The sequence below is a fragment of the Lichtheimia ornata genome (assembly GCF_029851405.1).
Source record: "Lichtheimia ornata isolate CBS 291.66 chromosome Unknown scaffold00070, whole genome shotgun sequence".
In the NCBI taxonomy this organism is placed as follows: domain Eukaryota; kingdom Fungi; phylum Mucoromycota; class Mucoromycetes; order Mucorales; family Lichtheimiaceae; genus Lichtheimia; species Lichtheimia ornata.
This window is the reverse complement of record NW_026695390.1, coordinates 58,270-85,428: the sequence shown is the minus strand read 5'-3', so window position 1 is coordinate 85,428 and position 27,159 is coordinate 58,270. Positions and strand designations below refer to the sequence as shown.

The 27,159-nt window shown below is 43.6% G+C and overlaps 9 protein-coding genes across 9 annotated transcripts; 5 read left to right on the top strand and 4 right to left on the bottom strand.

Annotated features, from left to right (window-relative positions):
• Positions 1–121: 121 nt before the first annotated feature.
• On the top strand, positions 122–2,079 carry O0I10_010451 (uncharacterized protein; the record flags this gene model as incomplete). Its single annotated transcript, XM_058490431.1, has 7 exons — positions 122–153; positions 274–494; positions 552–1,028; positions 1,082–1,255; positions 1,311–1,616; positions 1,680–1,826; positions 1,886–2,079. The coding sequence occupies 7 exons, from the start codon at positions 122–124 to the stop codon at positions 2,077–2,079; spliced, it is 1,551 nt and encodes a 516-aa protein (XP_058338798.1).
• A 5,550-nt stretch (positions 2,080–7,629) lies between these two features.
• O0I10_010450 (uncharacterized protein) lies at positions 7,630–8,118 on the top strand (the record flags this gene model as incomplete). The annotated part of the gene is made up of 2 exons (XM_058490430.1): positions 7,630–7,764; positions 7,999–8,118. 2 exons carry the CDS (start codon positions 7,630–7,632, stop codon positions 8,116–8,118), a joined length of 255 nt encoding a protein of 84 aa, XP_058338797.1.
• A 363-nt stretch (positions 8,119–8,481) lies between these two features.
• O0I10_010449 (uncharacterized protein) lies at positions 8,482–8,761 on the top strand (the record flags this gene model as incomplete). Its single annotated transcript, XM_058490429.1, has 2 exons — positions 8,482–8,631; positions 8,690–8,761. 2 exons carry the CDS (start codon positions 8,482–8,484, stop codon positions 8,759–8,761), a joined length of 222 nt encoding a protein of 73 aa, XP_058338796.1.
• A 55-nt stretch (positions 8,762–8,816) lies between these two features.
• On the top strand, positions 8,817–9,173 carry O0I10_010448 (uncharacterized protein; the record flags this gene model as incomplete). The annotated part of the gene is made up of 1 exon (XM_058490428.1): positions 8,817–9,173. One exon carries the CDS (start codon positions 8,817–8,819, stop codon positions 9,171–9,173), a length of 357 nt encoding a protein of 118 aa, XP_058338795.1.
• Positions 9,174–9,534: 361 nt separating this feature from the next.
• O0I10_010447 (uncharacterized protein) lies at positions 9,535–11,853 on the top strand (the record flags this gene model as incomplete). The annotated part of the gene is made up of 8 exons (XM_058490427.1): positions 9,535–9,647; positions 9,728–9,837; positions 9,898–10,001; positions 10,058–10,150; positions 10,207–10,275; positions 10,340–10,602; positions 11,463–11,591; positions 11,754–11,853. The coding sequence occupies 8 exons, from the start codon at positions 9,535–9,537 to the stop codon at positions 11,851–11,853; spliced, it is 981 nt and encodes a 326-aa protein (XP_058338794.1).
• A 952-nt stretch (positions 11,854–12,805) lies between these two features.
• O0I10_010446 (uncharacterized protein) lies at positions 12,806–13,123 on the bottom strand (the record flags this gene model as incomplete). The annotated part of the gene is made up of 1 exon (XM_058490426.1): positions 12,806–13,123. The coding sequence occupies one exon, from the start codon at positions 13,121–13,123 to the stop codon at positions 12,806–12,808; it is 318 nt and encodes a 105-aa protein (XP_058338793.1).
• Positions 13,124–14,933: 1,810 nt separating this feature from the next.
• O0I10_010445 (uncharacterized protein) lies at positions 14,934–16,678 on the bottom strand (the record flags this gene model as incomplete). Its single annotated transcript, XM_058490425.1, has 3 exons — positions 14,934–15,796; positions 15,867–16,442; positions 16,507–16,678. The coding sequence occupies 3 exons, from the start codon at positions 16,676–16,678 to the stop codon at positions 14,934–14,936; spliced, it is 1,611 nt and encodes a 536-aa protein (XP_058338792.1).
• A 3,723-nt stretch (positions 16,679–20,401) lies between these two features.
• Positions 20,402–23,375, bottom strand: O0I10_010444 (uncharacterized protein; the record flags this gene model as incomplete). Its single annotated transcript, XM_058490424.1, has 4 exons — positions 20,402–23,058; positions 23,117–23,167; positions 23,218–23,228; positions 23,299–23,375. 4 exons carry the CDS (start codon positions 23,373–23,375, stop codon positions 20,402–20,404), a joined length of 2,796 nt encoding a protein of 931 aa, XP_058338791.1.
• A 1,684-nt stretch (positions 23,376–25,059) lies between these two features.
• O0I10_010443 (uncharacterized protein) lies at positions 25,060–27,159 on the bottom strand (the record flags this gene model as incomplete). Its single annotated transcript, XM_058490423.1, has 5 exons — positions 25,060–25,466; positions 25,576–26,413; positions 26,485–26,703; positions 26,809–26,892; positions 26,953–27,159. 5 exons carry the CDS (start codon positions 27,157–27,159, stop codon positions 25,060–25,062), a joined length of 1,755 nt encoding a protein of 584 aa, XP_058338790.1.

Here is a 27,159-nt window from a genome sequence, read left to right as displayed (position 1 = left end):
TCTTCCAATCTAATGTCAGCCAATACACACCACATTTTCTTTTGCTCTTTTTCATTGTCTTCCCTCTTCCTCTTTCCCTCTTTTCTTTTTTCCCCTCTTCCCCACTTTACTTGTTTGCTACATGGTCCAGGTGACTAGTAACCATAGTGCAAGGTAAGTCAACTCTATCACGTGGGGCCTATTATTCATGCATGGATGATGATGGCGGAGGGGATATATAATTATTATACGAGCTATTAGCATTGATCCACCATGTTCTTTATTCTTATCTAGTGCACCAGCTCCATCTGAATCACCAACATTGCCACCGGATGGTCGAGGTGGTGAGGATAGTATCCATGATCTACAGTTACCCATGGCTCAATACAATGGTATCGCCCGATCCAAAGCACGAGCTCCACCACCACCTCTTGGCTATAATCCAAGCAAAACTTCTGCTCTTAACCTTCCAACATCTCCTCGAAACCTTCCATTATCACCATCTTCCTCTTTCAGTAAGTATTGAATAGTCACCCATCCAAGATCTCGATTACCTAATGTAACCTATATAGCTACAAACAGCCCACCAACATCGAGTTTTGCTACAGTCACTTCAACGCCTGCTACATCAGTGGATACTGCTCATCATGGTTCGACGCTCCCAACTTTAAATCAAGACCACCATCATCATCATCATCATCATCATCAGCAACAACAACAACAACAACAACATGAGCACCAAAGTCCTTCTTCATTCAACGTTAGGAAAAAGAAGCACTCGACCGCCAAATCTACAAATGGAACAACCTCGAAATGTGTTGTGGCTGACCACGTGGCAGCAGCATTAGAATTGACACGCACCAATCCTCAAGTACCACCTGCGCCAGCAGCAGGAATGTATTGGTCAAGAGCAGTGACATTTAGTGCACGTAGCAAAGACGCCCCAGCGCTTCGTGCTCATTCATCTTGTGTGGTTCAAGATCATTTATACGTATTTGGTGGATCGGATGCAAAGCGATGCTTCAACACATTGCATGTTCTCGATATGGGTAGGTTCAAAAGATACCTGGGTATTCGAGGTATACTAAATACAGGATGTTAGAAACAATGACTTGGTCCAAACCATCCGTATCAGGCAAACCGCCTCCTCCCTCAAGAGCACACAGTATGACGCTAGTAGAACGTCGACTTGATGGCCGTATGCAACGTGATCTCTACGTCTTTGGTGGTGGTGATGGCCCACATTATTTCAATGATGTATACAAGTTTGACATTGGTAACGTAGTACATGGCTTTTAATTACATTGTGATACTCATCTTTGGCAAAAAAGGAACCTCATATTGGTCCAAGGTGGAAACTGTAGGCAAGCCTCCTATCCCACGACGTGCTCATACAGCTAGTTTGTGGGGTAACAAGCTAGTGATCTTTGGTGGTGGTGATGGTGGACACGCTCTCAATGATGTTCATACGCTTGATCTTGCTCAAGATCCACCTCAATGGAAACAACTTGATCCTACAGGAACTCGTCCTCCTCAACGTGGATACCATACTACAACACTCGTCAAGGACAAGTTGGTCGTATATGGAGGTAGTGATGGCAAGACATGCTTTGGTGATGTATATATTCTGGATTTAGGTAAAAGGATTCAATCATTTAAGAAGATGATCAATGTTTATTTATATATGGTTACTATTCTAGTGGGAAATGTTTGGTCTCAAGTGGATGTCCTTGATCGTATCATCCCGCGTCTTGCCCATGCTGCCTTACAAGTGGGATCCTATGTTTTCGTTATCGGTGGGCATGATGGAAGCCGGTATTCCAATCAAGTGCTTATGTTGAATCTCGGTAAGTTCAGGCTTGTTTAACGAAAATGACCAATGCAACTAACCAAGGGACGATATCAGTGTCCATGGCATGGGAAACACGTACCGTATACGGAAGTCCAATTGTTGCCAGAGGATATCACACTGCAGTGTTGCATGATTCACGGATATACGTGTTAGGAGGATACGATGGCAAAGATGTCTTTGATGATGTGCACATTCTTGAACTTAGTGCATGTGCGTATTTGCCACAGATAACAAACTTTGACATATAAAAATCACCTTTTGTCCCTTCCTCCCATTTCCAGCTGTTGCGAAATCCAATGCATGTGAACGATTCTACTATTGCATCATATCCATACTTAAACTTTTTTGATTCGAGCTAACCTGGTACATAGTAAGGCAATGGCTGTTGTTGGGTCATCATTGTCATGTAAAGTGCAAAATGACACACTCCCTTTTTGCTATACATGAGGATCATTTTTTTTTATTTACGTGTACCTATTGTCTATCGTGAGGGGGATGATGATGATGGGTGGATGGGGTGTGTGGGGTCATTGAGTGGCCTCAGTGTAATAGCAGTAGGGGATTTAAACTTGGGAACGGTTGCTTCACGACTTGAGACAACGCTTCTCTTCTTTTTCTCCCACCTTTCCTTTTTATCCCAATCACGACATCCCAATCAAGGTAATGTATTATAAAAGAGTGCTCTTGTTGGTTGTGAGGTACTAATGTAGTTCTGAACATGCATTGTCAGGGAGTGAGTGTGTGTCCAAATGCTGAGGAATGAGCGTGGTTGGTGGTTGGTGGTTGCCATGGCGATATGGTTGCTTCCTTTTGCTCGTTGCTATTCCCGCTCTACGCTTGGTGTCAACAGGTACATTCAGAGTCCAATGTTGCAGCCGAATTGGTTCCATTGACGCGTCAGCTTGTATAGAGGGCAAGTTTGGTTTCAAGACGTTGGCTGGTTTGGCGTTTTGTTTCGGCTCAACTACACTACTACGCCATGGTTTTCGGTTTCCAGTAACCAACAACAAAGGGGTTCTTGTGTATATGGAAAAGGCAAGTACAATGAAACAAACAATGAAAAGGGTGTTTATTTTGTGTTTGCTAATAATGAATTGAATAGGTTTCTTTGGTCAGGGAATGCGACTTGGGGCATCATAATCATCCCTTTGGGTTCAAGTCCCAGTCTGTATCAAGTGGCCGCTGCGTCGCTCTGCACTAGCCAAGTGTGCTGGAAAAGCTTCTTGGAGCGTGTCCAGGGCTCTATAGGCCTGCGTTGAGTTGAGGATGGGTCGATGACGATGGGTTTTTGGAAGAGGATGGTCACCGTTGTTGAGGTAAAAGGGCATTTGCAACAGCTCGTGAATGTGTTAAACCAACACACTCTTCTCGTGATAGGCTCGTTCTTCCCCTTGAGGATTTCTTTCCATGAGGTGGAAAATGATTGGAAGGATTGGGGATCATTCTTTCTTTGGGGAGGATGAATGAGGACAAGTATGAGCCTGGACTGTACGTAAGTGATGTCCTTCCTTGCCATGGATCGAACTGGCCTTGCGTGATTCGTGCAGTGCCTTCTCAAGAACAAGGGATCGCCCGACGTTGCTCGTATGGTGGTGATTTGGTTTGTGAATTCCTTCTGATTTGCTTTCTTCCTTAGAGAGGATCGCCTAACGGTATACCAAATCGTCATCATTCCCGGTATCAGATGGTCTAACTTGCCTGCTTTCATATTTGTAGAGACGACGATTACGATGATTACCACATTCACCACAATGACGATTACGATGATCACCCCATCTACAACAATGACAATGATGACGACAACGAGATTCAAAAGGAAGCCTGCAAGATCCCATTCTTTTCAACTTGTGTATTTTTGGATGTTGGTGTGACGGATGAGATTGACGACTGGTGACGAGTACGAGTACGAATGATGACGGACGACGACTACGAGGATGGTGGTGGCAATGTAGCAAGATAATAGCTAGATGAAATAAAGCGTTGTTTATTTATTACACGCTTGTTGAAGGTTGCTAGCTTGTGGATTACATACTATTGGTTCGAAGATGGAATAATAAAGGTGGTCCGGTTATCGGTCATGCAAGAAGTACATGGCTTTTGTGATACAATAAGGAGGAGTGGGAAGTGGGATGACCTTGAGAAAAGAAAAAAGTGAAGTGATCCCTGCATTGAGTTTCAGGGTGAGTGATGCATTCAATATGTTTGTATACGCATCTTTTTAGTGTACAGATTGGTTTATGCAGCTCGACTTTCTTCTACATGCAAATGTGATGCATACCTTGACACACCTTCATTATTGGATGCTGTTTACTTACGTACCTTCACAAAAGGCAATCATCATCATCATCATCCATTTGTGCAGCTACCTGTCAAGGACGTGTCTGTGTAACCACCATGTGACATTTCACTCAGCTCTTCATCTTTCCGTTAATGCAGCCGACACCATCCACTAGGAGAAAGCAACTCGACCACGCTTACAGCATAGTAAAAACATAAAGACGCCTGTATCTCTAAACTTTACAATCAAACGTGGGGTTTTTATTAGAGCAATGCGCTCGGCTTGGCCAACAGCACATTGTGTGAAAGTTTCGCGTTCAATGTCGCAAACAGCTCAAAAAATATTTTTTTGGTCGTCGTCGTCGAAAGAGGTCGACCACCAGATCCAGTTTGGCTGGTAGCGACATTGCGAAATCTGGGATTGGCCACGATGAACTTCATACTTTGACACAAGATTCCTTTGACCCCGACAAGCACGTTGATCTATTAAAGAGCCCACGTTTGATTGTAAAGTTTAGAGATACAGGCGTCTTTATGTTTTTACTGTGTTGTAAGCGTGATGCTATATGAGAGTGGTCTTTGTTTAATGTAAAGTAGTATGGCTACAATAGAGCAAAAGATGCAGAGGGCGTGTTTATGTAACTTGAGTCATTCAGCACAGTCGATGCATGATTCTTGTACACTATTTAGGAATAGTCCAAAATGCCAGCTAATAACCTTAGTCCTCCCATTCTCCATTGTTGTCCAATCCAATGCATACGAACGATTGTCTTGCTCCAGCCCAGCATGCCCATCATTCAACTTTCTTGATCCGATGAGATTTGACTGAAAAATGCTCAAACACAGAAACATCATCCAATATCAGAAGAATCAAATTGGTAAGTTATTCGTAAACTGCCGGCTAATAGCCCATTCCTTCCATTCACCTTTGTTGTCCAATCCAAAGCACACGAACAATTGTCCTGCTCCAGCCCATCATTTCCATCATTTAACTTTCTTCATGCGAGAGGATTTGACTGAAAAACGCTCAAACACAAAACATCATCCAATTTCACAAAAATCATTTTGCAAAGTTATTTGTAAACTGCTGGTTGATAGCCCATTCCTCCCATTCACCTTTGTTTCCCAATCCAATGCATAAAAACGATTGTCCTGCTCCAGCCCAGCATACCCATCATTCAACTTTCTTGATCCGAGAGGATTTGATTGAGCAACGCTCAAGCACAGAGACATCATCCAAGCACCAGAAGAATCTAATTAATTTGCAGCTCTTCCACTGCAAGCTTCCTCCCACTTCCTCCCATCCTCAACTGTTGCCCCATTTAAGTACAACTACCACCTGCGAACAATTGTCCTGCTTCAACCCATCATGTCCATCCTACGAATGTCTTCATCCGATTGCTTTTGACCGAATGGCAAGTCCATGGCGTGTACACACACAGCCTTCTTGTCACTCTTCTACAACACACGCTCTGACGCGCTTCCCTGCCGCAATCCAATGTAACAGCATTCAATGCACCAGTTGCTATTAACAAGCTCTTTACTCCATCGTATCCCACAGCGTTCTTTACTTGCAGCAACGCGCCTTACAGCCTTTTCCCATGAACAGCAGATAGCCATTGTATCGAAACAGCTTTATTTACATGTAGCAACTTGCTTCAATACATACGAATTACAATGGATATGGATCTGAATGATGCAATGCTTTGGTACATGTGATGGAAGGAAGTGCCCATTTAGAACGGGATATCTAGTTTGAATGACGCACTATCAGCCATCAACTACGCCACAATACAAGCAGTCTTCAACTGGTTGAGCTGCGATGGAAAGTGACTCAAGAAGAGAGGGACCAAGGATCGATGGGAAAGGGAGCGCATCAGCAGCGATATTAGTTTGCAATGGTTATGGATGGAAGGATGCGATCAAGTGCAGTGATGAGAAGTCCTGGAATGTTGCTTTGGTTACTTGGCGCGTCATCAGCAGGAACGATCGATCGTTTCACGTGAATACGGCTGAGGATGGTGATGGATTGGATGGAATTGAGAAAAGGGCTTATATCTTTGACGAAAGGAGGTGTTTCACAGCAATGGAAGATATTGGGATACTGGAGCCAAAGCATACAGCACCTACTTTACAACCATGGATGAAAGGTGATTATGGCGACAGCAATCACGAAAAGGACGACGCAATTATCCCCGATGACTCTAGATGCTTCGCCCATGCCCTGTTCTTGGCTATATTGTTTCCTTATGCATCATGTATCTACTTGATAAACATCCACAGTACAGTGTGCTACGTGTTCTTCGACTTTTTATTAAATGAAAATTGGATCCAACATAATACTTTGGGTATCCTACTATTAGCTCAGATGTGCAAGGGGGGATCACTTGGTTGTTTTCTGCATTGAAAGGGGGGCAGCAAATTGAAGGGTGGAAAGCGAGATATCATATTTGGTAGGGAGTTACACAGTAGGTTACACAAGTCGGTTCAGGAGTGGAGATGCATAACTAATCGATCGATGTGATGAGCACAGACCTAATAGCTTAATTACGAGGGCTGTTCTCAATTGAAGTCTTGAGCAGTGATCATTCTTATTGAGCCAAGCGCATAGGATATTGTGGAGGTTACGTATAAACAGTAATAGCTGTAGCAAGCGGGGTGGTATGGAGTGCAAGAATTGGAGAGAACAGGAGGAACAAAGAGACCACTCTTCTTCACTTCCACTTCACAAAAAAGTAAGCTTGTCTCCATTTACAAACTACAACGCGTTAATTGCTGGCATTCCTTACAATGTACAGCGTTCATTGGGGTGAACATGTGGTCAATGGCGACACTTTCCCGTTGCAGACATTCAACAACAAGCACGCGCGTGATCTGCCCATGACTCAAGCTTCCATTGCAATACAACATGTACGTTCCATCGCTGCATTACTTTATTATTCAAGTTGGACATTGAGATACTAAAGTTTACGTGTAGTTTGCTGTTCTCTCGTTTATACAAGATCCAAAGGGGGCATCGTGTGTCGTGTGTATGCTTTCCATGGTGGTCATCAAGGAGGGTCGCAACCTATTGTTACTATGGGTATGTCGACATGAAAAGCGAATGTTATTGTTACCTTACACTTCACTTACTGTAGCTTGGACAAGTTGGATGATGGTACCTCTGGCAGCAACAGGATACGGACCTCAAAGCAAGAATGCTGTATGGTTGGCTCAATGGTATGCGTGGTATTGGATCTACAAAGCGAAACCTGTGAATTAACGAGCCTTACAATGAAACAGCAGCAAGACAATATGGATGACATGGAGATACGGTTTTATTTGAGGCAAAGATGCTATTGAGAAATACCACAAGGTAAAATGTTCATTATGGAATTTGTCCCTTCAAGCGTGCTTACGAAAGAAATATTAGGTCAGGCTCTGGTTGGGCGATTATTTTGATCAATCAGCACGTCGAGGATGTCATTGTATAGTATTGTGCTCTCCTGGGGAATTTTGGCCCGGAAACAGTGTGACTCAAGATGCGGCCTCAGGGATTTAAAAATGCATCCGCTGTGCACACGGCCTCCATCCAAGTACGGCTATTGATTTCCTTGCCTACAGAGAGAAGGTGGATATCTCTTATGATGCCAATTTCAGGATCCAATGAGAGTATGGTACATATGGTGGCATACCATGGCGTTGCAGGTTGATTATTGTATTGCCTTCGGATGGTGTATTTGGTTGCAATTCCTTGTGATCACCATGGTTCAGGGCGTCGTGTGCCTTCCTTACCGAGTTGTCCACAATGCGAGTTCTCAAGACGTCTTCACATTGCCTCTTTTGGGTATGCGGACAACAAAAGCGTGTGGATTGGGTTGGCTTCTTATCTCACATTGCGTTTATGGTAGATGAACATGTTGGATGATGGTACCTCTGGCAGCAACAGGATACGGATCTCAAAGCAAGAATGCTGTATGGTTGGCTCAATGGTATGCATGGTATTGGATCTACAAAGCAAAATCCGTTAATTAACGAGCCTTAAAGTGAAACAGCAGCAAGGCAATATGGATGACATGGAGATACGGTTCTATTTGAGGCAAAGATGCTATTGAGAAATACCACAAGGTAAGAGTGTTCATTATGATGGGATTGGTTGGATTCAAGTGGACTTACCAAACACCATACAGTGACAGAGCCTCTTTCGGCAATACTATTATTATCAAGGCTGCACGTCAAGGACGTCATTGTACTACACTTTCCTGTGGAGCTCTACATGTTGTGCCCGGGGACAGTGCGACTCATGTTGCGGTCTCAGGGATTTAAAAATGCATCCTCTGTTCGCACGGCTCCATCGTTTTACGGCTATTGATCTCCTTGCCTTTAGAGAGAAGATGGGTATCTCTATTGATGCACTTCATCGCGTCGATCCACAGGAGAGTACTGGTACTATGATGTTTCTTTGGCTGTGCGCTTTTATTATCACTTTACATCCTGGTGGCCTATTTGGTTCCAAGTCTGCGGGTGATGATTTCGTGATTCAGGTATGTATGACTCTCATGCTTTTTAGAGACCTTTGCTGAAACGCCTACCATTATTTAGAGGGACCATTGCAGAGAGCTGCTTGTCTTTTGGTGCTTTGACGTTTACAAGATCACAGCTATGAATTGCTAAGTATTGTTGGATGAGTTGGGACAATTGTTTATGGTGCATCTTTTATAGGTGAATCATGTCAGCCATTGGGAAGCGTTTATGTCTTTTGGTGGTGTCAACCTTTATTGCGTCTCGGGTGGTTGGTTACCAAGCAACGGGCGATTTCTCTGAAGAGTGTCCGCCAATGCAAGTCTCTTGTCGTCTTGTGAGTGGATTGTATCAGCAACAAACAACAGCATGCATATCTTTGGTGCCATATCAACCCTCATCCCATCATCCATCTGGTGCTTCCCATTACCTGCAATTTGGTGAACCTCCTGAAACAAAGGTCCCTTATCGATCGATCATGTCAGCAACAAGGAGCAGGTTTATACCTTTGGCGTCAGCAAGCTTTCGATCATCTCGTGGTTCTGATTATCGGCAATTCCTTTGATGGATCTCTACAACTATACGCGTTTTATGGATGGATAATGTCATCAACAAGCAATGAGAGTCCGCGTTGACATCTTTGGTGTTACCAAGGTCATTTATGCATCTCCTCAAGGCATTCATCGTCAAGCTGCATTCGATTTCCAATGAAAAACGATTGCCATTCACATCGCTCTTTAGCCATATGTACGTCACTCCGCAGCTAGGATCTGGTTTGGGCTTTTCGATGCACAATGCTTTCTCGATTTGCATGTGGTCTTGGGCAGCAAGGATTGTCTCATTGTCTCTCTTTGTAAGGGCTCTTCGGCATCATGTAAGTATGCTCTCTTTGGTGGTATAAGTATTACTCAACCTTCTCACTGCATATGCCCATAAAGTATCGTTCCATGGCTTTCAAGCCGAGTACCACCGTAGCGGGCCTTATCAACAAGCGGACGATTGCAAAGAATCGGCTTGATTTGGATATCAGCAGGATTTCGTGCATATGGCTATCATTGGTAAATAGAGGATGATCCGTTTTTTGGCTCCAATCCCAACCAACATCCTCTTTTATTATAGTGTGCGGACTATTCAGCAATCTACAGTACTTGTCTTCTGGTGCATTGGGATTTTTATGGATGCAGCTGTCATTGGATGCCAACATGTTTTCGTTCGTATGGCTATCATTGGTAAATAGTGGATGATCCGTGTTTTGGCTCCGATCTTAATCAACCTCTCTTCTATTATAGTATGTGGTGTATTCAGCAAGCCACTTGTCTTCTGGTTCTTTGGGTTATCATGGATGCAGCTGTCATTGGATGTCGACATGTTTTCGTGCGTATGGTTATCATTGGTAAATAGTGACCCGCTGACTTCTTCAACGCCTGCTAACCTCCTCTTCTATTATAGTATGTGGGCTATTCAGCAAGCTACTTGTCTTCTGGAGCATTGGGATTATCATGGGTGCAGCTGTCATTGGATATCTGCATATGGCTATCATTGGTAAATGATGATCCGTTCTCTTCTTCAACGCCTGCTAACCTCCTCTTTTATTATAGTATGTGGGATATTCAGCAAGCTACTTGTCTTCTGGTGCATTGGGATTATCATGGATGAAGCTGTCATTGGTAAATAGTGATCCATTCTTTCCTTCAACGCCTACTAACACCATCTTTCATGTGGGTTATTCAGCGAGCTACTTGTCTTGTGCCCTTTGGATTCTTGATGGATGCAGCTATTTTTGGATGTCGACAGGGTTTCATTACATGGCTACCATTGGTAATTGATGATCCATTCGTTTCTACAACGCCTGCCAACCTCCGCTTTTATCATAGCATGTGGGCTATTCAGCAAGCTATTTGTCATGTGCCCTTTGGATTCTTGACGGATGCAGCTATCATTCCTAAATATTGTTCTATGGATTTGGAAGACTGTTTACCGTGCATCTTTTATAGGTGAATCATGTCAGGGTCAAGGAGCGACGTCTACAGTATAGCATCGTCCAGTATCAGCTGGCTTTATTACATCGTTCGATGGTTCTCGTTACCACCTATTGGATACTTCCTTTTATTTGCATCTGCAACAACAAGCAACAACTTGTATATCTTTTGGTGTCGCCAAGGTTGATCTCGTCTCATTTTGGTTCTAGTTGTCGACAATCCTTTCGATGGATATCCCACTATACGCATGCCTGTTGTCGGTGTACCATATCAGCACAAGCAACAAAGTTCCTATCTTTATTGTCAACAGCATTTACTCGATCATCTGGTGGTTCTCGTTATTTGGCCAATTGATTTCAACAGCCCTCTGCAGTGCAAGTCTCTTATGGATGTATCGCATCAGCAACAAGCAACAATATTACATGCGTGTCTTTTTGGCGCTATCAAGGTTTATTCATCGCTCGAGGCATTCCACATCAAGTATCGCTCCTTTCCCTGGAGAAAAGGTTACGTATCAGCATTGGTATTGTATCAACAACGTTGAAGCAAGGGAATTGGTTTTGGTTGCTGGGGGCAACGGGCGTCGTGGATTCTCATATGACACAGGCTAAGTGTTGTTACCATTACCTCAGAGATAAATTAGTGACATGCATTTTTATAGGTCCATCATTCCATCAAGCTATCTTTTCACATTCTCTTTGGTGTCATCAAAGTCCATTTGGTCTTCTTACAACAGTTGTCAGTGGCGAGTTCTATTGCTTTGAAAGACGAAGATCAACATTTAAATTTGGGTGGGTTTCTCAGAAGCAAGCAAACGATCTCTATCTTATAGTTGTGGTTGTCAAGGATACCGTTTCCATGGTTTTGGAAATCAGCTACCTGCAAGTCGTCTCTTTATCGGTGGATCTTCAGAGCAATGTTTTCATCGGTGTCATGGCGGATCTCAATCCTCAAGTACTTGTATGGGTACCTTGGACGTTCTCTCAACAACTCAATATTCTCGTGTGTGCTATATTTCATCAAGACCGGATTTATTTGTTGCAGTGCATGATGTGTCTCTCATGACGCCTACCCAAGAAGGTCGCTTGATGGCAGCTACTACTGATATGGCGGATGTTTATTTGCTATGGGTAGAACGGGATGATGCCTTACTCTTTTGTGTAAAGCATTGTTGGCAGCTATGATTCATTTGCGACAGTGTGGTCAGCCCTATCATGGCCCTATCAATTGCATTTGAGGATTACTGCCTTAGCCGTTGGAAGTTAGACTGTTATTCAGTGGCCTTGTGGTAGATATGGGATCATGTATTGCTTTTCGCTCTTATGGGTCGGCCTCTGTGGGCGTGGGAAGCTATTTTGTCCTTTTATCAGACCGAACACGTTGGCTCGAGCAGCACCTATAGAAGATGCCATAGGAGATGCAATGGCAGCCCCCGTTATCCGGCTTGGTGCACCGTAGGGGAGAGGGTGACGGCAAAGCCTTCGCGTGGCCATCCTTGTCAGTACATGGGTTTCCATGGAAGCTAATTTGCCACCTTATCATTTATATATTTATTACGTATTCATAAGCATCACTAACAGTACTCTAATAGCTATACTTTGATGGTGGAAGGTATGAGGGATAATGTACAGCACATGTCAAGGTGATTATGTATACATGTTGGACTCGATCACGAATAGGAGGAAGGAGTGATGATGAGCTGATGGATCGTTGGGGCGCCTTCATAAAAAAAGAGTTTTGGTGTGATTGATTGTCGATGCATAAACCAGGATCTGAGATAAGTAAGGTGCAATATCGGTCATCATCCATCTGCTATCACAAATCACTTGCCGCGCTAGAGGGTCTCTTTGAGGATGTTTGTGCGAGTTCTCGCTTCAGAAAAACTGAGAGTCATTGGCATCTTAATCAATACATAAATCCTCCCTCCCATGCAGGTGAGATAGCGGCTTTTGTCATGGCTTGGGAACGAAACAAGTGCCGTATACGGAAATCCAATTGTTGCCAGGGGACATCACACTGCAGTGTTGCATGATTCACGAATGTATGTATTAGTTGGATACGATGGCAAAGATGTCTTTGATGACGTGCATATCCTCGAACTTAGTGCAAGTGCGTATCTGCCACAGATAACAAACATTGACATATAAACATGACTTTGGTCTCTTTAATGCGTGTTGTTGTGGATATGAAATGGTAATCTGATAATAAATGGATCGACTCAAACAGTCTTTTGCTTCTTATTGTTGGTGGTAACGGGTGCATCAGGTCGACGTTGTAAGGCACCCGCACCAGTATCCTCGTCGTCACCTTGCTCTTCATCGTGTTCTTCCTCATCCTGCGCTAGATCGGTGGCAGGCTCGTTGTCGGCAGCCATGCGTTCTGTCAAGTATTGATTCAAGTTGTCTTGCATGCTCTTGATCGCATCCGTTAGCTGCTGGAGTTGTGTATTATCGCCATTGGATTCTGTTGACACCGGGACATTCCACGATTTGTTTTCGGAGGGGGAGGTGTACGATGTAGTAATAGCCAAAGTCATAATGTATCAAGCTGAGATAAACAAGTACAAGAACACCTTCATCCGATTCAGTGGGCTATGTGAATGAAATCAGCGCTCCTCCAGCATAAACGTCAATGTCAATGCGAGAATACCCAATAAAAAAGTGAGTAATCCATTGTCATTATCGACCGTTTCTTAGGAGAATATCCTTTTAGATACGCTGTACACAATCAACATGGTTACCATGGATACGTACGTTGCCTAGCTAGCTAGAGGGATTAAAACACGGGGATGCTTAGCACACATGGATACCAATTGTACTTTTTTGACACAAGCAGTATAATATATCGATATTCGATCACATGCACACATAGCAATAACAACGATTCACGTGTCATCCTGTTATCGATAGCAATGCGCTTGCAGCAATTGATCATGCACGTAATAAATGATGTCCCTGCAGCAAGTAGCAGTAGTAGTGGTAGTAAAACATCACCCACTTGTTCGAGGAGAAGGGAAAACAACAGGCACGTGTTTGCGACAAAGTCATCATCACGTCACTGTAGACCGGACCACATCATCTTATGTATGGCATTGAAGCACGTCATGCACCCGATCTTTTTGTTCGTCTCAGGGGGAAAGGACTTGTCGTCCATACAAAGGGGAGCACATGTTTAGAAGCGCGTGGAGACAACTCCAATGTGATGTAGACCCCTTCATGCTTTATCCCCTGATTGCTGACCTCCTCTTTTTCTTCCTCCTCAACCTTACATCATCCATCCATCGGCGCATTGGCCACATGCAAAGACGTGGATAAGGGAAAACACGGCTAAGGGGACCGGTAACTAAAACAAGAGAGAGAAGCAATGCACGCGATGATTGATCTTTTCAGGTTAGAACGTGGCACCATTTACACAACAACCACAGCTGTTGCATAAAGGTCATCGGAACAAGATCGCATGAGACACTATCCCTAACGCATTCATGTACAACTCCCCTCATCTTTACTCATGTAAAAATGATGATGATGATGAAAGGTATGGCAAATGGCATTTGCATTGTATTATTTTGATGATCGATGGATTGATCCAAGAAACCGTGTTTGTGCACGGACTCGTACCTATCGTTGCTAAAGTTTAACATGATCGAACACACAGGCCAGTAAGCATTAGGCTTAATGCCTCCGTGTTTGGGCATCACCCTTGACAGACATCAGGTGTGCCAAGTCGATATGGGTATCTATAGGGTACAGGAATCATGATGGATCAACCGCACTGCTGCATGCATAATCTATCAGCTGCATATGCACCTATCCCTGCTTTATTTTTTTTTCGATAGCGACGTTTACGAACCATCTGCGAGAGATGCAACTTTGTTACCCAGCAATTGTACCCAACTACAGGTCTATTAGCCATTTTTTTATTTGTTATATATATAAATGTCCTTTTTTTGGGTTCATAACTATAAATGCCAACCTTGCCAGACCTCCTAACGCTATGTGTATGTGCGTGTGTGTGTGTGGTGTGTGTAAATAACGAGTAATCGGTGGTGAGCGCGAATTCAAAAGGGAGAAAAGTTTTTACAATGCAAAAGTAAAAGAAAGCTTAAAGAGAAAGAGAAAAACATTGCATGAAGTGCATAAAGCAATAGGAGAATCAAGTATGGAATGCGTGATATGGGCAATAATAAGGTTTTGAATGTGTGTTGTGTGGGTGTTTGATGAATAATGCACGTATGATTAGAAAGGCGTGTGAGAAAGTGTATGGAAAAGATGAAAGATGGAAGAGAACAACAAGATAATAAGGCACAACGATAGCATTGGGTTATGGGTAATAACGTCGCAGTTGTCTTAATAGTACTGCACCTCAGCTTGATGGTGTTGTGGAGCTGGTGGTGGTGGTGGCGGTGGTTGATGATGTGCGGGCATCATTGAATGATGGTAATGGTTCTTTGTAGTAGTAGACGCCATCATGGGAAAAGCACTTGGTATGTTGGCTTCATTTGGTGGAGGACCAGCTGGGGAAGTGATAGGCTGTAGCTGATGATGTTGCTCCATATTGTATTTATTTGCACCTGTTGGTAGGGGTGTAGGATAATACCCGCTGTGTGTCGTTGACATGGAAAGAGGCGATCGGTATTGCTCAACAACAGGCTTAGTGGGATTGGTATTCATTGACCTTGTTGCTGCTGCAGCTGGATGCTGATATTGTTGGTGTTGCTGTTGTTGCCACATAATTGGTGATCCTTCCATGGATGATTTTCTAGGTCGACCATAGAATGGAGATGGTGGTGGTGATTCAGTAACAATATCATGTCGAGCCATACCCGTGGATATGGGTGGTCTAGATTCCATGAATGGTGGTGGTGACATGGTTGCATGAAACGGTACCATAGGAGCATTGCTATACTTCATCATGCCACCAGCAGCTGTACAAGGTGGCGATGTTGACATGTCATGCACACTTCGAGGAGTATTGTTAGCAGCTGTAGTAGTTGCAGTGACAGCTGCTGCATGATTCATAGTACCATCATGCTGTTGTTGTTCATGATGCGGGTGCACAGGTGGTGATTGATGATGTTGTGCATAACCAGGATGGCCAAAAGGTTCCATGTACATGTGATGTCGTGCCGTGGTTGCAGGGCTATCCAAACTCCCAGTGCGTGATGTTTTTGGTCTCGAGACTGGAAACGCTTCTGAAGCACGTCGTCTTTCTACATATGATCAAAAATTATAATAAGTATGACACGTTCCCCTTAATTTTCATTGTTTTCATCAACATACGGGACGATGGAATAAGGGAGTAAGGAGCTGGGGATGGCAACGCGCCTGCAAATTTCTTGGTTGTTTGGTGATATGGGTGATCCAGCACCTCAACATGCTCTGCCATAGGTGGCACACGAAAGCTTTGTCGCATTAACAATTCGGGTGAGATCTCGAGTGATGCAAGTTCAGGAATTGAGGATGGTGTTGATAAGCGGTGGTTCAATACATCTTCCTTGGTATAATAGCTGATCAAATGCTGAGCGGATCCATTCACCACCACGCTCATGGTCTTCTTGATAAGACCTCCCTTCTTAAAGTTGTAGGAAGTAGTCAATGATCCTACTAATGCGCGTTCACGGTTTCGATCAACGCCATCAAGCTCTTCAGTGGGATCTGCATCATTGAGTAGCTGTGGTGGAGGAGGATAAGGCTGATGATGTTGTTGTTGACGATATCCACCATTGAAGCTATTATAGTTCATAGGCCGTCGGCGATCTTGTACAGAATCACGCCCATCCAATTCACGATAAATCAAAAAGTTGCCAAGAATGCGGGATGGGCTCCATACATAACCATCGGTCCAACGTTTAATACCTAAAGTACCATTATCAATACCACATTTTGCAATGATAAAATACACGCATAAGAGTACACATACCTGATTCACGTTCGTCAAAAACATATACAGTGCCTGATTTGACAGCACCTCGTTCACGTTCTTGGAGTCGGCGATTGATCTTTGGTAGGATACCTCTGCGACATGCTTCAAAGATCAGCAGGGTGTCAGTTGTAGTTTCGATAAATCCGTGGAAGGTTTCAGTTGCAGGCATTCGTGTAAGATTATTGTTGATGCTGTACTATAAGTATGAGTGTGTGTACAAGTGATCGGCTGTTTATGTGTGCTGTGGGTAAGAAACGCAAAGCAAAAAAGAAAAGTGAGTGGCGTGTCAAGAAAGAAAGAAACGAGAAAAGTCGAGCTTAAAAAAAGAAGAGTGGGAATAGGAGAGTTGGGAGAAAGTGTGGAAGGGGTGATATAATGATGGCTAACAAGAGTTGCTTGGGGGATGGGGGACGAGGGGATGCCAGAGATAAAAAGAAGGTGAGGGTGATGTGTGTATAGGATAAGCCTAAAGCGGCATGGACGACGATGCAATTCATCCACCCTTACCTTCACCATCGTCCCAAATGGTCGTTTCGCTCGAATATTCGCCTTGCATGTCGCGTGAGATGCTTTGTATAGTATCATTTTGACCCTGAATGGAGGTTCCCTTTTTTTGCCATGGGCCGGCATAGTGGTTGGACCTACTTTTGGGCAACCTTTCAGAACGTATTGACCTCGAAATAGCAATTACCATCATGCTACAATGCTACGCAATGCAACAAAAGTGAGAAGGGCAAGGAGACAAGGGGTATTGAACGAGTGGATGTGTGCCATTTACACAGCCAATTTGCGATTTGGCGCTGACAGGAGATGTAAAAGCGTGGAAATGATGTTAGTGGTATCAGGGTAGCAGCATCCACGCACAAGCGAATCGGGAGAGAGCAATAGCAAGTAAGGAATGGGGGGTCAACAACCGTTAGAGAGCAAAAAAAAGAGGGGAAAGAGACAAAGTTTGCATGCTTTTGCTTGCAAGATCGCCCATTTGAACATCGCCCCTGATCCATCATCTACCCAACACTCTCGCCACGAGCCGTCTGATATCCGTAAACGGCAATGAGAGAAAAAACATTGCATCTGCATTGCTTAAAGAAAAAGAAAAAAGGTGCCATCGACCCCAATGATGTTGCTCTCCCCACATTGTTACTAAAATTGTTCTCCAATGCTGTTGTTGGCGTATATGCATCGCATAACATGGCATAAATTGATGATGATATGTGTCTTAAAGATAGTTGCATACAATAGCCAATGATGCTGTCTGTTCTCTGGTAAGGCAGTTCCATAAGGGGGAACCTGTATCTTGATTCTGCATGCTATTTCCTTACATTTTCATTTTCCTACCACAACGTGGTGCAATGAGGCTCCCGTTCCCCTACATGTCTTACCGCTCATTCATACGCCGTAACAATAATGACACTATATCTGTGTTGCATATGTATAAATGCGTTCACCCACTTGCTATTATCCGTGGCTTGGTCACATTGGCCTTCTTATTATCTCCTTGATGCTGCGCGTTGATGCGAATGAGAGATGACCTATGTATGTCTACCATGGGCGATAACAAATACGCATCAACGATCTTGATTGCAACATTTGAGATATGCAAGATGCATATTTGTTGCACCGCGTTTAATGTGTGATCATTATAGCCTTTCCCGTAGACCCTTCATTTCTAAGTTGCTGGTACGTTTGTACACAGAGAATGTGCGCACGTCCACTTGTCTCTATTTTTGACACAGCTAAAGTTTTTTTATGTGTATGTTGATTATTTTAATGGCAATAAAGGTACCAGAATAGTGTATATCAAGAACAAAGGCAAGGGTTCCAGATCATAGGAAAGGAAAGGAGATGGTGATGTGCGTGGGAGTTTCGCTGGTATTGTGTGTACCATTGATGGCTGTAAAAGGGAACAGGGGATCTGCAGAGAGCATCATTGACAAAGAACAACAAATATTTCCCGATATTGTATACATTACGGAGGTGTGTGTGAGCGCAACAGCAAAAATAGCTGTGGAAATTGACAATTTGTTTCTTGTCGTGGCGACAAAAGGGAGTGAGAATGGAATCATTGTTGAATGAATGAGCCATTGTGTGCACATACGTGGTATGAATTCTTACAAAGAAATCATGCACCACGCGTGTGTGATATTCAGACGTACATTGGATCGCTCCTTGTCATCAACCCGTACCCCCTGATGATGATAATGGTGGTGGTGCGGATGTGCTCTCCCTGTTATTCACTTTACCCCTGGCCGTTTATCTCCGCGCCATGACAGCTACGTAGCAGATGCAGCAGCTGCTGCATGATTCACAACACCATCCATCCTCGGTAAAATACACGGCCCTCGCATACCCAACACATCCCAAATTTGCTGCCATAATCGCAAATCACCATGCAATGTCGTCTTTCCCCTTCCCCTTTCCTCAACGTGGTGTGCAGTAAAACATCATCATCATCAACATCCCTCATCTCTGGTAATCAGCTTTTCTACTCTTGATCAATCCTTACTTTATCATCATTCGTAACGTTAAAAGGTATATCGGGTATGGTATGTATGTGATCCTATTGATAGAGTTATTGTGCGGAATGGTATGCGTGGATGTGTGTGATCCTACCCATAGTGTCACTTGATGAAGGTACACAAGATGATGCGCTCACTTGCTCGGAATGCACACATGGTTCAGGAGTAAAACGGTATAACGCTTGGTCGTTTTCTATTCTGAGAAGGTAAACAAACTCAAAGTCATACGTAGTTTGGGGGGAGGAAAGCAGTGAAGGAGACGATAATTGGGAGATGGAAGTGAGAAATTGCGAACAAGAGTGATGAAAAAAGGAGAAGCGCACATACACATACAACATCACGGCTATGAAAACAAAAAGGCACCGGGTCACACATTTGATGCAAGATCGTCATCGTAATGACGAAAAGATTACGGCAGCTTGACGCGCGCTCGTATAGGCGCCGATAAGCCCGATAAGCCCTTACTTTGTAACGTATGTGTATATGTAGGATAAAGGAATGACGATGACTTTCATGTTGTCGTGTATAAATGCCTCGCACAGTATAAACCCCTTGACCCTGGGATCAATGCATATTCAATGTCTGTGTATCTCTCGCATTTTACTTGATCTCTTTTGCTATGTGATGCTTTAACAATTCGAATGCTACCCATCATTGTTGATGAAAACCAAAACGTACGAGGCTTTTCACGCACATGTGTCCTACATGAACCAAACAATAATATGCACTCGACATGGATACTATTTAAACAAATCCAGTCAAAAGTATATTGATTACATTACATTAGTGTTTGGAAAGTTTATTGAAGGAAAATCCGATGCTATACCTTAACAACAAGTTTAACTATAATTTCCATTGAGGAAACCTAGAGCCTGTCAAATGTTAAGCCCACACTAAAAGCAAAGGCGTCGTGAAGAAACCTTGTCCTGTAATTAATATCCATCCCATGATCGACACAAACAATTGGCAAACTATAGAGTTGGTGGGTATTTGCATCATGCACGATAGTAAGCTCATACTTGATTATGGCTGACATGACAAAAAAGGAGGTGTTGGGGTGGAAACGGTAACCATGCGCATAAAGAAATGGCGCCTGGAGGTGGGATGATTGGTTCCAAGGTTGAATTGTAATCAACGCCAAATGCACAACACACATGAGACCAATGGCAAACACGATGAAAGAAACGGAATAAATGTACACTATTATGGTAAAGTCGTCATGGAAACTGTACAATATCAAAATGATGGTCGAAAAGAAGGAGAAAGGCAGAATGTAATGTGTGAAATGTTGCTAAGTTGTATATCGCGGGATGTGGTTGTATTATGTATAGATATGAATATTGAGTGAGGAAAGTTGTCGGATGGAAGGTTCATTAGCCGAAGAACTGGAATGGACCCTTGATTTGCTCGTCATGAAGTCGTTTATGACCTGCATTGGGCGGTTGTAATGGTATCGTCGCAGGATACGAGGATGACGAAGTTAATGGATGATGATGGTGATGATAATTCGGTTGGGCAAATGGTGTCACAGTGGGTGGCGATTGTTGATGATGTGGCTGTGGTTGATGTGGTTGTTGTTGTTGTTGTTGGTGATGTTGCATTGGTGATGGGGTGTTATGGTTACTCCACCTTGCACTTCCACCTGCTGCTGCTGTTACTGGGAATGGCGAGGCTGAATAATAATCCATAGGCGTTGTCATGTGTGCAAATTGACTCTCATCCATAACAGTACCAAATCCGCTCACCACTGAAGCAACGGAAGGTGCTACAGGTGGAGGTGTGGTTTGTAGCATGTCTTGAAGCGTGCCAGGTGGACCAGTACCAAAGAAATCACTAAACATCATTCCTCCTAAGGGTGCTGCAGCTGGTTCCTTGATCATGTTGCTAAACATTTCACTCGTCGAAGGTGCTGCTATTGATGCTGTGGCGGTTGTGGTTGTGGTTGTGGTCACTGACTCTGTGGTTGCTGTAGTCATCACATCTTGATGCGTTGGTGTTGATGTTTGGTTGTCTAAAGATGATGCTTTTGTTGCCGCTTCGTGTTCCTCACTAAGATCGAGATCTTCAACTTGTTGCTCAGTCAATAATCGCTCGACTTTGTTGACAAAGGCTACGACGTATTTGTGTTGTCTCACTGGTGATGATGTAAGGATGCGCACGATACGTTCTAGTTGCTGCTTAAACCATTGCCTGCTTTCTTCACTCCTTTCATCGTTGCCAATGCGGCTGAGGAAGAGCCGATAGATCATAGCAGGGACCATGATAGTTTCAAGCGAGAAATGGCACCAACGTTGATTCAATCGACCAAAGCATTCAAGTAACTCGACCATTACATCAGCGGCTTGTAAACATCGTTTTTGTGCAAGCAAATCGATAGCTGAAGAGGCGCTTGTTGGAATATCAGCACCACCCACGGCGGATGAGGAAGATGACGATGATGATGAAGATCGTGAAGCAAAGAGACTATAAAGCTGAGAGATCTGGAAATGAAATTCCCAATTCAACTTGAGACAAGCTTGTTCCCGAAAAGAAGTGCTGCTCCAATCACGACGATGAAGATCTTGTCCTGGAACATACTTGAACTCTGTTGGCAGCTGATCATACCAATCTTGTAATTCCCTATCGAGGCTTGATATAGATGCTAGCAATGGACTATCTTGAGCCGTCGTATGAATGATGTTGCGATAAATGCGAGTGATCCGGAAACGTTGATTGATGAACATCACACGCCATCGTCTTTCACCTTGTTCATGATCCATAGCATCTGGGAATGACACTGTCACAACATCCTCGGGTGGCAATGAAAAGGGTCGATCGGAATGAATGCTGCATAATGTTTCCAAAAAGTAAATAGCCCAAAAGAAACGTCGATCTCTTTCACGAATCAGTGGATCAATCTCTGATGTTGGTTCAGGTTCACGGTACATTTTCATATCAAGACACATGCGAATAGCCAAGCCAAGGTACATGTATGCTTCTGATTCACAACCACGACGACCAATGGCATAAACATACATGATCAAGAGACTATGCATCGTATCCACATCCGTCACTGCAAAGCGTTCCTTGAGCAATTCTTTGGCCTTGGCAAAGTAAGGTTCACCCACTTTGTTTGGATCTTGACCCGGGAATAGATTGTGATGTACAGCCGCATGTCGAGCTGTCCAACACATGACAGCATTCAAAAGTAATGGATCAAGTGAACCCCGCTTGTATCGCTCAACGACTGAGTTTGCTGGATCAACACATGGGAGCATCAACATGCATTCGTCGTAAATCTCAATCAATATCGAAAACATCTCATCCGACATCAAATCATAAAGATCTCCTTGATTGTCAAGCCCCGATGTTATGTGCTGTTGTTGTTTGTCATCATTCGATTGTGCTTCCCAAGTGCTGTACAATGGAAACGTCTTGAGTCTCGTCTTCCATAAATTCTTTTTTCGTACAAGCGTCGTCGTTGATGCATCCAATGGTACCGCATTACTCGATGACGAAGATGTGGGTGAAGAGACCTCTGGTGAATCATGGCTGCATGCACTATGAATACTGGTTTTGCTGTCGATGGGTGTAGATGATGATGCTGGCGGTTGTTGTTGTTGTTGCTGCTGCTGTTGTTGTTGTTGTTGAAGTTGAGGAGAGATACAACCAAGGAGCATATCATACAATGCATGAATCGAAATGACATTCGTATCAATACGTAAACCATTGGGCGTGAGAGAAAGTGTCCATTGTGGATGTGACGAGGAAGATAAGGCTGATGATGATAATGATGATGATGATGACGAGGATGGTAATACACATGATGATGAATTGGTAGCAGTGGCAGATGATGTAAAGAGACGATGAGGAGTATCATTCGATCGAGTCATTCGGAATTCATCGGCTACGTAGCGAGTGTTGGTCGATACATCTTTCATATCACTCTCGATCGATTGCACACGGCGTTGAAGCATATCAACCGTCTCATTGAGCTTGACAAGGTTGAAGAGATCGACTTGTGTTGCTGATCCATTGTAAGAGCATGTTGCTATTTGTTTTCGTGTCAGCTGATCCAAATGAAGGATAAAGAAGATTTGACAGCTTACCTTTAGCTTGCTGACAGCGAGAACATGCAGGATGAGCAAAATCACACTTGACTATAATAAAGCATTAGATAAAATAAGATAAATGATATAGCAATGCATACCTTTCTTTGATCTGCAACAAGGAGAGAGAATGGTGGGGTTGATTACTAAGATGGACTATAAGATGTACTTGATCGGCTTACCTGCATCGCTCACAGGCCATTGTCATTCGGATTTTCTTTGATGCAGCTGCTCCAGATGGACGTTGTTCTTGTGACATGTTGTATAAAGGAGGGAGACTGTGCTGGATGAACAGACACAGCACACGGCAACACACCTACGCAACACGTTCGGGAAAAGAGAAAGCAAAGGGAGAGAGAAGCTCAAAGAGACGTGAGAACCCCTCTCTCACTCACTCGATCTATGGACTCCGATCCGAGACAGTAACACAAACTGGTGTACTGGATCTATCCATTGGCCGCGGGAAGACGTGGGTTGCTTGGCAACCACATTGCAATCATCCATCTTGTATCCATACAATTCTATTATGAATTGTATAAATAGACATTAGACATAGGCATTGATCTCTATATTGACAAGGAAGAAAGCAATGGCATTGAATAGAGAAGAGGGATCATGTTATGTGGGGTGTACTAGTAGGTTTCAAGGAAACGGGACTGGATATTTCTTTTCTCCACGGTAGCATGATCCTTTCTGCTGTGTGACCCAGGTCCACTTTTTCGGTTGTGGGATATGCCTTTAATAAACGGCTTCATTATTATGCATATGGAAAAAGATATGTCTTATCCACATCTACTTTTCTCTCAATCTTGTAGAGATCAACGCTTGTTTGGTTTTAATCTTCGTGCGGCGGCGTCGTCTTTGAGTTACACCTATTTGGCTCCGCAATGCAAGGCAAAAGAACGAAAAAAAGAAAAAAGAATCAAGCAAGGGATAATCTCCATAAAAGGGAAGGAACGTGTAACACAAGCAAAGCAAGAGCTGTAAAGCAAAGCGTTGTTTTACTCAAGTACCCCACACTGGGAAGGCGCACGTCTTTTGGGTGGCTCGGTCTCAGTTGCTCATTTCATATCCGCTTTGCCGTTCATTGCAGCTCAGTTCTGATATCAGCCCACGCATCAATGGTGCCTGTTGTTTGTACCTTAGATCATTATCCATGCTCTTTATTTGTTACACAGGTCAACAACGGAATCAGATTTCCCCAAAACATGTAGCTTATAATTGGATTATGATGCAAGTGCCAATTTGCAGCCCAATCAAAACGATGAACGTCCCTGTGCTTTCCCATCACCAATGATAGCATCAATTAGTAATCTCATTATCATCATCACTCTTATAAGATGGCCTGCTTAATTGGCCGTGGAAAAGCGGGATAATAGATCGATTGTGGATTCACCCATGTGGGCCGTGATCGGTTTGACATGGTACCATGTTCATGTCAAATGATCTGGTTTGAGCAACATCATGTCCCACTTATTCGTAAGATTGGCTACTACAAATACATCATGCAACATTCATACCTTGCTGTTGTTGCACATCGATCATGCGTAGCTGTGGGAAGCGGAGGACCGCTTTAAAAATTTCACGAGCTTCCAGAATGACCGTCAACGTGGTGGCCATGAATTGTGTTGCTCCATGCTCGGTGTTTGATATCGTACTATCGTAACAAGGCAACCGATCCCATTACCATGTATATACTTGCACCATCCTATGAGACCTCAAAGTGCTAAAGTTAAGCTGCTAGCTATGATGGATGATCTTGTACCATTTACTATGTAACCTTTCGTGAGTATAATAAGCGTGTTCGTTTCCTCTTCTAATGATCAAGGATGTATTACTGCTTGCTTCAATCATAATAAATATTTATTTGTCTGAATAATGGTATTTTGTCGAGTACGGGTATCTGAGCTGCATAAGGGTGGTGTATTTCAATGCCGACTCACTTAGGCTGTGGTTGCCCTGATCAACATTTCCAAGGTATCCAAGACCTTGCCACACAAAAACTCGTACGCTGTTTCTTCGCCATCGATACGACGCACATCGATCATGCGTAATCCATGCGATGCTGCTGCTGCAACACAAATTTCTACCATGAACGTCACATTCCTTCGGCTCTCATTGTCGCCGTAAATAGCACCAGAGTGAGGGGCAGCAGGTCGAGTACACTCAAACTTGAGATTGTGTGTTGTGGCATTGATACCAAGTACACCAAGGACTTGTGTCAAGTAGGATTCCAATTGAGTCTCAGTCATCTTTCGGAAAATCAGCAATGACTCGTATTGCACACGCGTGCACGGTTCATTATTGTCATTACTGGAATGATGAATAAAAGAAAGCACGCCCTTTCTACCTGCTGGAAATGGTAACTCCGAGTCAATAAGTGATCAGTGCACAACTTGGGATACACACATACACATACACAACATCCCTATGTGTATCATACAACTCGTCTCACTTGCCTTTTTTACTTCTCCTCCGGATAAATCTTCGCAGGCTGCCAAAAAGACGCATATTGTGATGATGATCTTCTTTCTCAATAGTAGCGTTTTGCTGCTTATTAGAATAGTACGTCAATACAGGTGTTGATGCTGCAGCTTGTTGTCGTGTAGGCGAAGGTGTAGGCGAAGGAGATGGTGGTGTAGGTGGAGCAGTAATGGTGACTCGGGAAGCTTTAGGAGCAGCATCGGTAGTTTGGGTAGTGGAAACTGCAGCTTGTGCAGCCATTGAATCTTCATCGGGTTCAGTTGGCACAGGTGAATTAATACCATTATGACCATTCGTGGGTGTAGTGACAGTAGCAGAAGTTGTGGTCGCCTGACGATTATCTGCAATCGTTTTTGTAGCTTCTTCTTCAAGTATATGCATGGGCTTTTCCAAAAAAGCACGATGGGCTGCCAACCAAGGATGCGCTATCACCACATCAATGCTGCATCGGAATGCAGGATCCGGCTCCAACATTTGGCGCAAAAGATCGCGTGCATCTTCACTGACACGAGGTGGAAATGTCAAAGCTGCTTCAAGCATGTCTTGATACAATAGATTCACGTTGCCTTCATTTTTGAGTGCTGTAAAGCCACGATCTTCAAATGGCAAGTATCCGCATAACATTGTATATAGCACAACGCCACATGACCAAATATCAACAGCTGGGCCTACATACTCGGTACGCAACAACAGCTCTGGGGCTGCATAACACGGCGACCCACAACATGTCGATAACAAATCTCCCTCACAGCGATTGGCAAATCCAAATCCCGTGACAAGTAAGTGTTGATCATCCACGAGTACTAGATTTTCCTATGTAACCATGGCAACTTGGTATCAGCTAAAGAGTGTAGAGGATGATCATCATTTTCCCCTTGTTTTACCAGCTTAAGATCTCGATGCACAACTTGCTTACGATGCATGTAATGAACGCTGCTGATCAATTGGGCGAAAAACACCTGGGCCTTGGATTCTTCAACATAGTCATTCTTCACCACGTATTCGAAAAGCTCGCCTTCGGGTGCATACTCCATCACCAAGCCAACATGAGTTTGGGTTTCAATGACATCAAAGAGTTTGACAATCGATGGATGGATCAATCGCTATTACGTGAAAGTGCGTTTAATAATACTTGTATGTACACAAACACGCACACCCCTCATCCTCTCTCTCTCTCTCTCTCTCTCCGATGTGGACAAGTGCATTACCTTGAGAATAGAGATTTCCAAGTCCACCTTGTCTCGTAGATTGAATTCTTCCACTCGGGCTTTATTAATGAGCTTCACAGCGACCTAATGCTTGCACGTGAATTTTCATCCTGTACAACAAGGAATGAGTAGTAGGGTTCATACCTCTTTACCAGTGTGAACATGCACGGCACGCTTGGTCTTGCTATATTCATCGCTCAAGGAAAGTGTATCCAAAAGTAGATAGGGACCCAGCTGCTTCTTTCTCTTGCCCTGTGATCCGACAATGGCTGATCCATTACAATCACTGCATTGGCTGCTTGTGGTTGTATCAGCTGGCGGTGTGATGGTAGTCGTGGCAGTAGGCGACAT